The 16,230-nt window shown below is 35.6% G+C and overlaps 2 protein-coding genes across 8 annotated transcripts; one reads left to right on the top strand and one right to left on the bottom strand.

Moving 5' to 3' along the window:
* Positions 1–927: 927 nt before the first annotated feature.
* tardbpa (TAR DNA binding protein a) lies at positions 928–5,344 on the bottom strand. 6 transcript variants are annotated; one of them, XM_077219136.1, is made up of 7 exons: positions 4,665–5,344; positions 4,316–4,479; positions 3,697–3,837; positions 3,329–3,514; positions 3,159–3,243; positions 2,241–2,387; positions 928–1,473 (listed from the first exon to the last, which is right to left on the bottom strand). In XM_077219136.1, exons 1-6 carry the CDS (start codon positions 4,903–4,905, stop codon positions 2,293–2,295), a joined length of 912 nt encoding a protein of 303 aa, XP_077075251.1. In that variant the 5' UTR covers positions 4,906–5,344; the 3' UTR covers positions 928–1,473; positions 2,241–2,292. The 6 variants fall into 6 exon arrangements, with proteins under 6 accessions (XP_077075251.1, XP_077075253.1, XP_077075247.1 ...); XM_077219138.1 differs by having other exon boundaries at positions 3,329–3,499; positions 4,665–5,341; XM_077219132.1 differs by having other exon boundaries at positions 2,241–3,243; positions 4,665–5,341.
* On the top strand, positions 5,303–13,720 carry ciroz (ciliated left-right organizer protein containing ZP-N domains). Of its 2 annotated transcripts, XM_077219130.1 has the most exons (12): positions 5,370–5,407; positions 6,307–6,401; positions 6,486–6,568; positions 6,648–6,749; positions 7,627–7,751; positions 7,846–7,989; positions 8,065–8,103; positions 8,192–8,329; positions 10,056–10,140; positions 10,239–10,435; positions 10,914–11,037; positions 11,159–13,720. In XM_077219130.1, the coding sequence occupies exons 2-12, from the start codon at positions 6,364–6,366 to the stop codon at positions 11,341–11,343; spliced, it is 1,260 nt and encodes a 419-aa protein (XP_077075245.1). In that variant the 5' UTR covers positions 5,370–5,407; positions 6,307–6,363; the 3' UTR covers positions 11,344–13,720. The 2 variants fall into 2 exon arrangements, with proteins under 2 accessions (XP_077075246.1, XP_077075245.1); XM_077219131.1 differs by lacking the exon at positions 6,307–6,401 and having other exon boundaries at positions 5,303–5,407.
* The last annotated feature ends 2,510 nt before the right edge of the window (positions 13,721–16,230 follow it).

Below are 16,230 nucleotides of genomic sequence, written 5' to 3'. Positions count from 1 at the left end.
CTGAAGACATTTAGTGTGAAACAGCTTGTTTGAATTAACAGCAATCTTCAAATAATACAGTAGTCTTTTGCATGTACACTTTATACGAGTCTAAAGAAACGTGTAGCCTAATAAAAGTTCTACAAATCTCAACATGTCAATCCTTTAACTTTAAAACACCTTCAAATGAATGACTAGCATTGCTATGCTAGGCCATTATAGCTTGGCTTACGAAAATCAAGTGTAGTTTTGGCACCACCTAATGTATACTTAAGGAATCTTCTAGAAATTAGATGTGGCCTATTGATCTGGTAACCCAGTCAAAATTAAAACCTGTCTGACAAACACATCATCTGACAGGTATGTAGTATTTTTATACAAAAGCAAACTGTGTTATAAGACAGGACAGGTTAAGTTCAATCGACAGCATTAACACTCGATTATTCAAAAATATAGTTGCCTCAGTTTAAAAATAGAAACACACTTACAATAGTAGTACACAAAGCCCAAAACTGGACTCACCTGTAGGTTGCATGACTAAATCCGCCTAGGACAGTAGTCTCATCAAAAATGGCTCGTTTTCAACTTTAGAACTTAAAAAAATACATGTTAACTTAAGATTTTAAGTCGTTTGTCACAAAGAGATGTTTACATTGCAGCTTTAAAAACTTACATTAGCAGTCAAACAAATGAGGACACTTTATTTAGTGTATTTCTTTAAATCATTAATTAAAATTTAGTAAGCAAATGTATTGTTTTTTATATTCAGCAGTTATTAACTTTGAGAAACTACCTGCAATTTTTCTCTCTGTGATGTATTCAAAAACAGCAAAACTACTTAGTATGCTTGCAATGTACTGAAACAGTAGATTAAAGTATTTGTACACTTCAAAACTTACATGGAACGTTTACAATTACACAACTTTTTAGGTAAAAAATAAAAACAGATACAATTCCTCTGTGTATGTTTATTATGTATTTTGAAAAAATGGAAATCCTGCCAGTGATTCAAGTCATTGATAACACAAACCTCATTCTGTTTAACCACAACAGGTCACTGTATGGAAAATAGGCCTTTTCAACTAAGTAAACTATATTTACAGTGGGACAGATCATGTGAAAGCAACCAAACAGGACTCAAGATCAATGACTGCATTGACGTCTTGCGTACAAGCGCTGGAAATACACAAGCATGGATGTCAAGTCATTTGTGATGGGACTGATCCTTGAATGCATTGGTTTAACTCTGCTTTTAGATTGCCTTGTACAGTCTTTAGTCATGCACTCCAGCCAATTGGGAATTGTCCATTGAAATTTCAATAAGGATTCCAGGGAAATATGGTTACAGTGAAGTGACGTAGTCCCTTTTTCAGGTTAAAGGCATACAGCAGCAGTCTCCACAGATGGACTGTGTGAACTTCAGTCTTCAGAGCTCCAATTATAGACTTCTCTCAGGGTTCTGAGGTAAACCTGGGCCCGCCGAGTCCAACGTTCCTATACATGCGAATTAAATAAGTGTTTGCAATTCAATTAATGTCTTCAAACAAATAAGCCACTATCAAAATAACTAGTCAAATTATTCTTTTTTTTTTTTATTTGAGTTCCCTTAGATTCACAAAACATATAAAAGCATTCAAAACACATAACAAAAGAAACCTCTTGAAGCATTCTTCGCTTTCGTCATCAATACATCACCCCAGTTAAGCCACTCAGAGCTCACGCTCACCCTCATTCACCGCCCCTTCCCCAAGCCCCGCCCACAGACAGCATCACGTCACGCTCACACATGAGTTCAGTAACAGCGAGATAGAACACACACCATACACAGCATTCACATCAAATTAAGCAAGAACACAAATACTTAGTAGATCACTTAAACATTCCACTACATATATCTTTTTTTTGGGTTATTTTTTTTTTTAAATGCAGCTCTTTAAATGTGATTGCAATATAAGAAAGGGAGGAAGGTAGACAGAACAAGAGGGACGGAAGAATGTAAATGAATGTCCTTCTGATGGTCCTACAGAAAAAAAAACACTCGCTGCCTCTGTTCACACTCGCTCACACAGGTTCTTCTCACAGCCATCACGTCGCTTTTCGGCATCGCACACTTGCGTTCAAGTTCTCTCTCTCTCTCAGTGCGTTCGCTCATTCAGTCTCTCACTCGTGGCGCACCAACAATCCATCACCATTTCACTCTCAGCTCTCAAAAAAGCGGACAGATTTCATCCATGAAAAGGGGGAAAAAAGACAACACCCACCGTCTAACACAGTTTATGCAGAGTGAAGCTGTGCTCTTTGATGGCAAAGCATTTACACATGGGAAGAAGGGAACTGATACTGAGATCTCTCGAACATTGCGGCCAACGAGGGGCTTCTTCCCGGGAAATTGGAAAAGAGGTGATGAACTGTAGAAGAGATTTATGAAGGCTTGACCATAAAAAACGTTGAGGGGGAAAAAAAAAATGCAGAGAACAACTCAAATTGCTTTCCACATGGAGCATCTTTAAATGTACTGGATGCTCAGATATGTGGGCTTACTGAAAATAAAATACATTTTATCCATAAGGGAAAAAAACCTTATAGAGTTCATTTCACTCCTAACAATTTCAACCACTAAATGAATCTTAAAGAGCAATCATTATATGTATACGAAGAACATTCAGAGTTTTACAAAATCAAAGGCAAATATGTAAGGGTCATAATATCTGACTAAACTTTCTTCTCTCAAAATACTTACCATACAACCTAGATATTAGGATACTTCATGACTGATTTCAAATCCCTCTACATTCCCCAGCTGGACTTTGTCTCCATGCTAGATCCAAAGCCGGAGTTAAACCCACTGCCCGTGCCCGTATTTGTACCCGCCCCCCACCCGAGACTAGCTGAGCTGCCAGTGTTGTAGTTATTGCTGCTTGGGTTGTAACTCTGGTTCTGATCTCTACTAGCACTGTTCTGCCCGCTAGGAGTGGTGCCAGAGGGGGCTGTCTGATTCTGCTGATTGGCTAGCATTCCCATCATGCCCCAGCTACTCTGCAGGGCTGCCTGAGCAGCTGCCATCATGGCTGGATTCAGACTAAGGGCCCCAAAATTCACATTGCTGTTTGGACTGCGACTACTGCCAAAGCCCTGCCCCCCAAACCCCCCGAATCGCCCACGATCCATCATTTGCCTACTATTATTGTGCTTAGGCTCAGCGTTGGAGATGTGCACACTGGTTCCTTTGATGATCAGGTCCTCACCGCACAGAGACTGGGCAACCTGCAGTGGAGGGGATCCGTTAAAATGAGCAGAGAACGAGAATAAGCCAAATCACAAGACTAAATAAACCGATAAAGAGACTGACCTGATCATCTGCAAAGGTGACGAAGGCAAAAGCTCGGAAAGGTTTGGGGATGAACACGTCTGTGACTTCGCCATACTGCATAAAAAACTGTCTAAGCTCATCGGTCGTCATGTCCTCTGTGCAGCGGCCAACAAACACTTTCCTGCTTCTCATAGGCTCATCAGGACCAGCCTGTTCCAGGAAATACTAAATCATTTAATAGAAAACAGGGAATATTCATGCAGTGTTCAGAAGGACAAGGACATCACAATACATTTGAAAGATGAAATGTGTATGTTTAAATTCAAATCTGAAACAGCTTAATACATCTAAAAACAAATCATTTGAACTATGTGTGGTATTACGTGACTTAAGTGTTGTAGACATACCTTTGAGTTGGGGAGTTTGCAGTCGCACCATCTTCCATCGATCATATGCCGTTGGGACATGGCTTTTACTTGAGTTTCGTATTCCGTGAATCTCACAAAGCCAAATCCTTTGGAATTTCCAGTTTTTGTATCTCTCTTCACCTGAGGGAAAAGGTAATGCTCAGTGTCACAGCTAACAATACAGAATGTGTGATACATTTGAGTAAGAGTGAACCCAATTATGTCATTAATTGCTCACTCTCATGTCTTTCAAAACCTGTATGACTCTTCCTTTCATGGAACTCCAAGGAGTTATTTATTGTCAATTTCTGAGCGGCTTTTTCCATACAATGAAAGTGAATGGTATCTATGGCTCTTAACCCTCTGGTATTCCTTACTTGTGATCCTCAGCAGTTGAAATGGACTACATTTACAATATTGTGCACAACTAGTGTTGCCTATTTCATTGTGTTTTTGTAAAACAGTCTAAAAACTTGCCAGTCACCATCCTCCAACTTCTACTTTCTGCTCCACAGATGAAAACCCATCATAAATGTTCGGAACGACGTGACGGTGAGTAAATTTTTTGTTTGTTTGTTTGTTTAGGGTTAACTATCCTTTTAGGTTTGTTCATACTAACCTGAACCATGATCACCTCTCCAAAAGTGCCGAAGTAATCTTTCAGGTCTTGCTCTGTTGTTTTCCACGGCAACCCAAGCACAATCAAATCTGATGTCTTCTGCACACCTCTCTTGATCTTCACAGCCGATGCAGCATCCATTTCATCCATCTTCCTCTTGTTATCTGAAAAGTGCATTCGTTTAGTGAAAATCAAATAGATTGAATTAACATGCACATAAAATGCATTAAGATAGGGATATGCAATGGATAACATACTCAACTCCATATTTTCTGTACATCAACAATTCCCAAATTATATGATATCTTTGCAATCAAATAAGCACAATATTAACAATATCTGATCATACCTTTTGGATAATTAACCACGTACACCAGATTGCCCCAGTCTGATTCGGGTGCATGAAGAACCCCCTCCACTAGTCGGACTCCTCTCATGCACTGAGACACGGGGCTACGGTATCTAAGGCCGCAAGCACCGGGAAACTGCGCGGCAACGGTTGAGAGCAGCACGGTGCCGTCCTCCTCGGACGGGATCTCCATCGGCTCCTCGTTCTCATCCTCCGCGACGCGAATATAACACTCAGTCATGATTACACCGAGAGCTAAGCTAAGAGCTTCCGACCAGATCAATAATTCAGCTAGTTATAAGACAATTAAGTTAACCGAGCTTAGACCGAAACCAATAAACCGGAAATACTTCAAAAGTAAACACAACCACAAATTTGTTGGCAACAAGTGTTAGGTCTATTGTTTGCGTGCGAATGTAGTCAATGAATGCGGGGTGCCATTAGCTATGCTAAGCTATTTGCTAACCGCGCGCACGTTAGAAATGAATGGAGCGCCGCACACTGTTTCCGCCAACTTCAACGCTTTGCAAATACCTACTCATCGACTGTACGTGCTTATCTGAAGATTGCGGTTAAAACAAACGATTTAAAGTAATAAAACTAAAGAAAACGAGTGGACCAGTGCATCCAGTTGCTGTTCCGACCCCCAAAATTGATAAAATGGCCACCTAAGATGCGTCACTGAAGGAATGACATCATCAGTTTGGGCCGTCTCATCACAGCACATGGAGGGGGTTGTAAATGTAAGATGTTAACTTTTTTTAACGCATAACATAATTTGTGATATACTGTATCAGATGGTGTGATTCTGTCTTGTCTGTTTATGATTATGATGGGCCGGTGGGGTTGTAATTTCCATTTAAAACGACAGATATAATGTCAAATGTGCAAGAATCCACTGTAATGTTGAAAGCTTCTCATATCTTATCTTACAGGTTCGTTACATCAGACCTAGAACAGACAAAAGCACTGCAAAACAATAGATTTAAAGACAAAGGCCTGTAATGTTAACATTACAGCGTGTAACCAAGGTGTTTAAGGACATATTGTAAATATTAATATTTATATTAAATGTTGTAGCCTATTTATAATGTTATTATAATGTGTGATTATTTTGTCTCTATTGTAAAACTATCACATAGGGGACAGGATTCCTCACAGAATGTGTAGTTTCACTTGAGGGATCTGTGATGGTTTGGTCAGCCTTTTCATGTGTGTCTTTAGGAGCTACAATTGTTTTTTATAGTTCTGTAGTCTAATGGCTTAGAATGATAGGACCATATTTATGCTATGCTGCCAACAATGATATCATCAATATTCAGTTTACAGGCAAACATGCCATTTTATAGCAAAATAACAATTACTTAATGATTACAGTGCCCCAATCTTGCAAAGTTCTTGATAACAACTGTTAACTCATGAAGTGGCCAAGACATTTTATTTGGAAAATATAAAGCCTCATGTTAGGCATAATAGGCCTAAGTGAATGAAAGGAAGGAAGAAAATTTTTTATTGCTGAGCAGATGCAGGTTTTCCTCCTTCAATTGCTTCTCTCACTCTTGTGCATGTTGTATAATTTTATGATGAAATGGATCACCCTTCCTTGCTCTCACTCACTTGTGACTTAAAAATCCAAACACAGCTGACTCGTAAGCAGTATAAAAATACTCTGTCCTCATGAACCAACACACAATGAACCATGTCGCTGATGCTCACAAGAGTTTTACTTATTACAGTGTAAGTAAGTGTATGCTTTTGCCTGAAGTATTTTCTCCTGTAATATTACCTAAATTGTTATTGTTGCCTTTTTGCTTCACACAGACACCTCATTTTGCCCATATGGGGAAATGCTTTGCGACTTCAGAAGAGAGACTTGGTAGGCAGTCCATCTGCAAGTATGACAGGTAATTATTTGTAGTATGTTATAGTATTTGTACTGAAGTAAAATAATTAAGTAGAAATTACTCATTTTCATTTTTCTAGAGGGTGATGTGGAATGTTTCTCTGAGTACATGGAACTTTGGATCCATAGAATGAGAATTGAGGGATTGAGGCTTTGGCTTTCTGGAATATTAAGGATTCAAGGTGAGAAATGGACATTGAATTAATGAATTTAAAGGGATAGTTCACCCAAAAATGAATCTTTTGTCATTACTTAACTCACCCTCAAGTTGTCCGAACCTGTATAAATTTATTTCTTCTGTTGAACACAAAAGAATATATTTGGTAACCGAACAGTTGACGGCAGCCATTGACAAAGGAAAAAAAATACTATGGAAGTCAATGGGTGTCGTCAACTCTCTTGTTACCAAATATCTTCTTTTGTGTTCAACAGAAGAAAGAAACTCATACAGTTTTGGAACAACATGAGGGTGAGTAAATGATGACAGAATTTACATTTTTGGGTGAACTATCCCTTTAACATAAGAGAAGAAAATGAACTGATCATTATTAAAAAAAAAATCACCGGTAATATAAAGGTTTCCGGGGGAAAAAACATTATGGTATCCACATTACATATTTTACACTTTGATATAATTATTTTGTAATTTATATTGTTGGATAGGACACTCAAATATATATAATGCAATAATGAAAAAAAATAATATAATGAAATGTGAATTTCTCTCTTGGGGGATAAATGAAGTTTATCTAATCTAATAGTATAAAATATAAAAGTATATTAAATTAATAATATTATATAAAAACAAACTTATATGTTAACTAAAACTTTAGAAATATTATAGACTTAATATAATGATATAAAGTTACTTTAAGAGTTCCTTGCCACACAGCAACACAGACAGTGTGTGGTGTGAGTATGACCACCATTTGAAACAGCAATAAAAACAATTAATGGAAAATGTCAATTGCATTTTCTGTAAATGCATTTCAAAATATGTTCTATGTATTTCAAAATATGGTCTATGTACTAGTTTTATAAATCTCTTGCTCTTTCCAGTGGGTCTGGTGTCCATGGACTATCTAAATCATCAGCTGTCTTCATGTGGTTTTGGCCTACACCGGGATCTAGACAAGAATTATATCTTCAGAGTCATGTACAGTGGATGTTTTGTCCAGTTAGAGGTCAGAAAATGTCCCCGTTTGTCACTAAAACATTGTGTTGCAGTACCATTTTTATCACTGCATCACAGAATAACATTTGGTGGTGATTTTTTAGCATGGCAGTTATGTGATTGTAATGAACCTGCTGAAGAGAGTAAGTCGTTTTGGAGGCAGGACTCAAAAGTTTACGATGAAGTGTCCAGCGGTGTTAGCGCCTCCTAACAGAGAGTACATCCGGTGTGATTCAGACTTCATTCAGGTAAGAATATGTGATTTCCTCTCTTGCTCTCTCTCTTTTCATTTTTTCAAAGCTCATTTTTTTTGTGTGTTCAAGGTTACCAGAGAGATCCCTTTGGATAACTGGAATAATGAGGTAATTTATAATAAATGTTGATATGTGATGTCACGATGAGATGAATGGATCTAATGTGAAATATTTCTGATGTGATTTTTCCACTCAGCTCGACTGGTCTCTGGCCTTGAGAGGGAGTCTGGTGGTGGCTTTGGAGGATTCCAGTCTTATTCAAGTAAATGTTGAAATGCACAAACCAAACATAACAGTTGAAGGGAGGAGGGGTACCGTCTTAAGTCCTGTGCAGGTAAGACTGTGCTGTCAGATTGTGGCTGTGAGAATTTGTAATAGCTTAGTAATGAAGCAATATTTTTTAAATACAATTTATTGTAAATATTTTATATTTTTTCCTTTAAGTAACTATATTCGTGCAACACAATTTATATATAATATAAATTGATACTGTGTCTAATGTGTCGGTTATTGACAAACTGTAAAATTTAATCAATTCATTATAATAAAAATGTATTAGGCTGTTAACTGTAAATTTAAATAAATCCTGTATTATCAATTTTATGTCATAATAATGAATAACTAGGTCTACAATCAAATATTATGGAATATATATTCACTACCATGCACAAGTTTTTTGTTGTTGTTTTTGAAAGAAGTCTTTTATGCTCAAATGTCTGCATTTATTTGATCAAAATACAGTAAAAACTTTGTGAAATATTATTACAGTTTAAAATAACTATTTTCTATTTGAATAATTTTTTACATTTTTTATTTATTCCTGTGATGCAACATTATTCTTCAGAAATCATTCTAATGTGCTGATTTGGTGCTCAATAAACATTTCTTTTAAAATCAATGTTGAAAACTGTTGTGCTACTTAATATACTAAATATATTTAAATATATATATTTTTAATTTAAAAAGGCTTTACTCTCACTTTTGATCAATACATTGTATCATTACTGAATAATAATACAAAAAATTACAGACCACAAAGTTTTGAACATTTGTGTATCTACGGAAGCCCTGAACCGTAGCGTAAAAAAAATAATAGCCTAATAATCTAGCATTTCGAGATTAAAGTCGAAATATTTCTAGATTAAAGTCGGGGTCTGGCTGCAGGATAACTCAACCTCCACGGACAGTTTTTAATATTTTATCAGAAAATAACTACTCAAGAATTTGCTTTAGTATAATTTTCGGGACAATTAGGACCGGATTCGTGACAACAACAACTTAGATTTCAGGACGTCTGGTCACCCTATTTATAAGATCAAAGTAGCAATATTTCGAGAATAAAGTCTATTATAAAGTAAACTATTATATTTAGATCCATATAAGCAGTTCGACTTCACGAACGCGTTTTTTTTTTACAAAAAAATAAATAAATAAGAACTTCTATGGAAGACTGATTCTCATAACTTTATTCTCAAAATATTACAAATTTATTCTCGAAATATTTCGACTTAAATCTTGAAATATTTAGACTTTAATCTCGAAATATTTTGACTTTAATCTCGAAATGCTAGAATTATATTTTTTTTACATTGTGTTTCAGGGCTTCCATAATTTTTTGTCACTTTCGATTGCTTTTTTTTGTTGTTGTTGCCCCCAGCCCTTGTAACTTGTAAAGTGTGCCGCCTAGTGGTTTGCAAGTGAATGGCATATTTTTGGTACTTGTATGCTTACTTTGATCCTTCGTGCTTTGATCCTTCCTTGAGTCAAAAGCAGGGCTGGAAATGAAAGTGGGAGTGGAATTTCAAGGGGGACTAAATTCCAAAGTTCAAAATGTCTATTATCCATCTAATAGCAAAAAGTTCAACTCAAAGTTCATTCATAAATATAGTGTGATTTTCAGCATTTCAACCACTGGTCAAAAGTAGCCAAAAAATTAACTATAAACTTGCTAACTATATTGGCTGAAGAATTAACTATAAACCTCTTATTTAATCCACCGTGTGCTTCAAACAATTCAATGGAAGTTTTTTTTCTGCATTAAAAGTATTCTAATATTTTAGGTTTTCAAATCTGAAGGACATTTCTTACCTCTCAAACTGGTCAGTGGCCATTATGCCTACAGCATGGAGGCGACCTGCCCAAATGGTTTGTTATTATTGTCATATCATAGCATTTAACTTCTTTATTTCGCAATATTTCCATCTCTTGCATATTTGAACAGCCATTCTGCATGTTTCTTTCAGTGAACCAGTTGCCATCTGAACACACGGTGCTGCATGTCTATAAACGGCGCATGGGCTTGACCAAGAGAGGTGGATATCAAAACGAGACCCTGTCAGTTAGCAATGTGATTGTGGAACAGACTGACACATTCACCTGGTCAGAGACGAGTGACTTCGTGCAGCTTGTCATTCCCACATCACACATTCAACAGAAAAAGGTCAGTAGTGAATAACTTTATACATATACACTACCATTAAAGTTTTTTTTTCTTGAAAGAAAGGAATACCTCTTTTCAGCAAAGATACATTAAACTGATCAACAAAGTACAGTATAGTAAGATATCTCAAATGTCACAAAAGTTTTCTATTTCAAATAAATTGTGTTCTTTTAAACTTTAAATGATTTACATATTAAGCAAAACTCCAGTTTTCAATTCTGATAATAATAAGAAATGTTTATTGAGCAGCAAACCAGCATATTATAATGATTTCTGAAGGATCATGTGACACTGAATACTGGAGTAATGATGCTGAAAATTCAGCTTTGCCATCACAAGAATACATTTTAATGTATTTTAAAATGTAGAGTTTTGAAGCTTTGAAATTAGGATCTCTACATTTTAATTAAATTAAACTACATTTTTATTTATCATTTGTAATTGGGACAGTACTGTCATTTTTTTATGTATTTTTTAGGAGTGCAGTGGTCAGGAACGTGAGACACTTCAGCAAACGTTCTACAAGATAGACGCGGTTCTCACCTTTAAAGAGACAAATCACAAAATGCACTGGACCATGGAAAACACCTCACCATGTTCAGGTTAGTGTCGCTTCAAAAAGTTCCTTAGTCACTTCTTTTTATGTTCAGGTTAGTGTCTCTTAGACCGTTTGAATCCTCAATCAGGTATTCAAAACTAAAAATTGATACAAATGTATTTCAGAGATATTAAAGGGGATTACAGGTGAGCCAGAAGCTCCTGTTGATTCCAACAAAGAGTTTACTCCTTCCGTGTCACTAAAGACTAGGCCTACAGCATCACATACAGCAACCAGCATATCCTCGGTACCAACCCAACAAATCCAAACAACCGAGACTCTTAGAACATCATCTCCTCTTTCACCATAAATGAAAAAACGTGACTGCAGCTATACTTTACGCCCTAAAGAACAACAGAGATCCCTCCAGAAGTTCATCTGTGCATCATTAACCGTGAGGGGCCGTAATGCACAGCGGATGGAAATACAGGTACCAACTGCACGTGTCAGTGATTTTCTATACTACACAATTACAATTGGTAGTCCATTAATCACAGCAGATGTAATCACAATTTGAAATACAGCTACACATTTAAGCGCCATTTTCACTCAGACTGGGATTTACAACACAACAGTCAAGTGGAGCCATGCATCTTTTCCGTTGACAAGCAAAGTGCCATTGGAATCACATGGGGGAATGATTACATCTAAGACTGTTTTGGTAATGCCAGTTAAAAACAAGCTACTGTCTTAGAACTCTCTCAGCTGTGTTTTTCCTCTCAGGAGTACATGTGGAAGAGTAATACATTTTCTATATAAAAAAAAATATTGGTTAATTCTCAAGTTGTTCACTAACTATCCCAGTCGCTTCCCTGAAAGACAGAAAGTGCCTGACAGTTTAGAAATTGCCATAATGTAGTTTCTGTAATGTTTTTGTATTATATGAGTATTTAGGTGTATTTAGATCTATATAGATTGTTTTATTTATAACGTGGTTCTCTGGAATACTTGATTCCAATTGGTCCGTCGCAGCATTCATCGGTTTAAAATTTCCTAATACTCCCGGTGGGCCATATATTGCTGCATATCTGGGTAACTGAAACCAGTGTCGTGAGAACTCGGGTCCTCCCTCCAAATCGGTTTTCAATCAATAGTTATACTATTTACACAAAAGCCACGTTAATTTGAAATGTGTACAATATGTTGATATACTATATGCTGTGTAATAAAATAAATTGGACAATGTAATTTCTTTCACTTGATAAACTTTTGATAAACAAGAATTCAACATAATTACTTAGTTTCTTTAATAAGTGAAATATTTTTTCATTTAACACTTACGTACTGGCATTATTTTCATGTCTCGTATCACACCACAGACTCGCTCTCTCTTGTTTCTTACAAATGCAACTGGTGTTTATCTTGTGTCTCAGTTATTGATTCTAGTAAAAATGACCTCAGGTGACTTCTGTATTAATATTACTGTGATAATTGTTGGTAGGTCGAAGTTTAGTACATTGTTATGGACTATTTTTTGTGCATTATATACCTTACATAAAGTATGTATTGTAAAATAAAACAATAACATGTAATCTTATGACTGACACATGATCTGGATTAATACACATTTTGTTTGTGGTCTGGATGTTTATGATGTGGACAACCACCAGAGATGTTTACTTGCTGAAGCCTGGTGTCTGGCGTCAACATAAGTGCGTTTTCCTTCAAGGTTGTGATTTCTGTTGTAAAACTGTAATTTTACTGTACTATTTTGTCCCTTTAGTTACACTTTGTTGATGGCCAGCAAGCTCTCTTTTTTTAGCAAGTTGCAGTATGTTGAACAGCCAGAAGAGGTCAGTGTTGTTCAGTGTTTGGCTTTTGCAAAACATTCCAGCTCACTTCAAGGCAATGATCATTACTGTGTGTAAAACTTTGCTAAATTATGAGGTCAGTTGCTCTAAAATGCACATATATATATATATATATTTTTTTCGTACGCATGAATGATGCTTTATGGCCGTAATTTATTTTACTCATAAGACATTGATGTACATACATTCTCAGATCCAGTGGAAAAACAACCTCAAATGTGAGGTTAGTTAATTTGCCTTTACTACGCAATTTCCCACGCTTGAATGAATTCAATTAGACTTTTGAAAGGGCAGGCCATTTTAATGTAACCCTGGCAAGATATTCTTCTAAATTCTGAGCATCTGGAGAAAAAAGAAAAAAAAGACCACTGAGACTCATAAAATTTATTGTGATTATGGTCTTGATATTCGAGCAAACCAAAGAACACCCTTTCTCATCCTAATTGTGTTTGTGTCTGAAAGTATGTGTTCTATATTAAATGACAAAACAAGAGCACATTTGTATGCGCTGGATATTGTGTCCTCTAGAGCTTTGCACTCCGGCAGTGTAATTCTCACCCAGGGGGTCAGAGGCGGACCACGCCGCCAGGGTTTTCTTTGGCATCTGTTGCATGAACTTGTGAACAGGAAACACAATAACAGCACAAAGTACACCAAACATCTCAAGTCTTTCATGTGGCTGTTTTGAGCCATTATGTTATTAGTTGTAGGCTTAAAAATTCCTTTCATGTCCCCCTCCTTTTCTTTTTCATATGAGTTGCACATCTGTGAGATGTTTGAAACCACACACTGGTTAAATTCTGCATTACTTTCAGAGATGTTTTTAATTGTCATAATTGATAACGATATGAATTAAACAGTCACACATTACCAAAACTTTGTTCTCGTATTGAATTTTTAATTGAAGATTTATTACAGCCCTCCTTTGGTTGAAACATATATCACAATTTGTTCATTAAAAAAAAAAAAAAAAAACATATATATATATATATATATATATATATATATATATATATATCAAAATCACATCAGTTAAAAAACATCAGTTTTAAAACTTATATACACTGTAAAAAAAGTTGCTGCCTTAAATTTTTAAGTACAATCAAATTGGATGTTTATGTCAACTTAAATTACATTAAACTGACTTTAAAATTAGTTAATTAATCTTGTATATCTTGTAGTTGACTTACACTTATTTTGGAGAGTTAAACCAACGTTAAAACATATGTTGAAATAACTTATTGATCATATACATTTTCATATTTTACAGTGTACAGTGGGATCCAAAAGTCTCAGTCTGTTAGTGATTTTTTTTTTAACTTTAATATAAAAAATATTATAAATATAATAAACATTTGTAATTATAAAACTGTTTTTATAACAACAAATATAGTAACAAACATTTATTATGTCTCAATTTACTTGACTGAAATGCGAGATTCTCGTATTAAAATGGAAAAATTCAAAATACTTTTGAACCACATTTAAATAAAATGTATGAAACTATATATGTATATATATATATATATATATATATATATATATATATATGTATATGTATAATCTTTTTAAATGCGGTTCAAATGACTTGGAACCTGCTATATATATTATCCGTTAGTGTTAGTATTTCTTGCTCAAGTTTGTAATAGCAGGCTTACAATTGCGGCTCAATTTGTTGAACTGATTCAGCAATGGGCTTTCCATAACAGGACAAAAGCTGGCAGAGGAAAGAGGCTCTTGGAAGGGAAGGGAAGGCTTTGGTGGTTACGCTCTGACTCTTTATCTTACTTGCTGGGCAATTACAGAATCATGGGTCAACCATGCATTTAACCACAGCTTCGTTGCACAGTAGCAGATGTACTCATGGCATTAGCTGGTAGGAGCGTGAAGGTAAACATAAACAGATGCAGCTGGTTGCTAGGGACACTCGCCAAGTTGCGTGCCCTAATGATTCCCATGTGTGCGGGTGCATATCTGCAGCAGTGGGCAGAATGCAGGCATACGCTGTGTTTCAGCAGTTTCTCAATGGGAGATTTGTGAATGAGTTTAGCAGCAGTGGTTTTTGGGAGGGTGTTTCCCATTGGCATCGTGCCCCTCCTAGTAAGTTAAAGCTGATGAAGCAGTTTTCTTCATGTCTTCAATTTACCATTGACTATAATGTTTGGAAATGAATGGAAAAGCCTTTTTTTATTATTAGTGTGCCTCATGAGTGGTATATTTGCGTTCACATATTTTCCTTTTATCATTGTATAATGAAGATTACTGTTTGCAATTGTGCATTAGGCCCAATCTAAACTTCCCATTTGCAATTATGTTTTGTATATGTTATTTAATAATAATAATAATATATATATATATATATATATATATATATATATATATATATAAATATATAGGGTTTTGATTTAAAACAAAGTATTATTAACAATTAAAAAATTATTTGATTAAAAACAAAGAAAATGTTTGATGTCAATTCTACAAAATATACAATGTTAAAAATAGAAAATGCTCAACACAAGCATTTTCACTAGTGATCTTAGACTTTTGAACCCCCACTTTTTGAATTACCGTTTAATTTTTGGAATGGTTTTGATTTTGACAGAAGATCTTCTGCTCACCAAGGCTGCATTTATTTGTTCAAAAATGCATTAAATACAGTAATATTGTGAAAAATTATTTCATTTTAAAATAACTGTTTTTAAAAAATATATATATTTTTATTTAATGTAATATATTCCTGTGATGGCAAAGCTGGATTTTCAGCATCATTACTCCTGTCTTCAGTGTCACATAACCTTTTTTTTAATTTATTTTTTTTTTTTTTAAATTTTTTAATCCATAAGCTGCTTTTCTCAATACAGGCACAGCAAACACAACAGCAAAATAAAATGTTTTTCAAATGCAGCTATGTTGATTTATCAAAGGTCAAAGGTTATATTCGTGCAATACAGTCTTCGGTGTAATTCAGTGACAATACAGTTCTAAATATCCTGTGAAACGTATTCCTCATCTATTCACAGTTTTTCATTATCTTCACGAACTATGACAGCAATTCAGCAGTCAGCGGGATAGACTGACTTACCCACCTGACAGGTTTAGTTTGGAGATTAAGATTGAATTGTGGCACACATTAAACTGTCTTGTCCTGATCTTGCAAGCTAAAGTCCATTAAGCAGTTGATGTTTGCATTAGCTGCAGCCTTATATCTCTTTAGGCCTTGCTCTGGCGATTGTCAGTGTGAACTGGTTTGGTACGTGCCTGATGTTGCAGCCTCTGGGAGGTCCCCTTTTGAACCGTGTCCAGGCCTGTAGCCCAGATGAGATCTTTAGGAAGGGGTTGAGTTTTTGTGATATCCTGTGTGTGTTCACCATCTGATTACACACGGG

Source organism: Siphateles boraxobius, unplaced genomic scaffold (assembly GCF_051911475.1).
Source record: "Siphateles boraxobius isolate OS27281-9 unplaced genomic scaffold, OSU_SipBor_1 77, whole genome shotgun sequence".
Lineage (NCBI taxonomy): Eukaryota > Metazoa > Chordata > Actinopteri > Cypriniformes > Leuciscidae > Siphateles > Siphateles boraxobius.
This window is presented reverse-complemented; position numbering and strand designations above follow the sequence as displayed.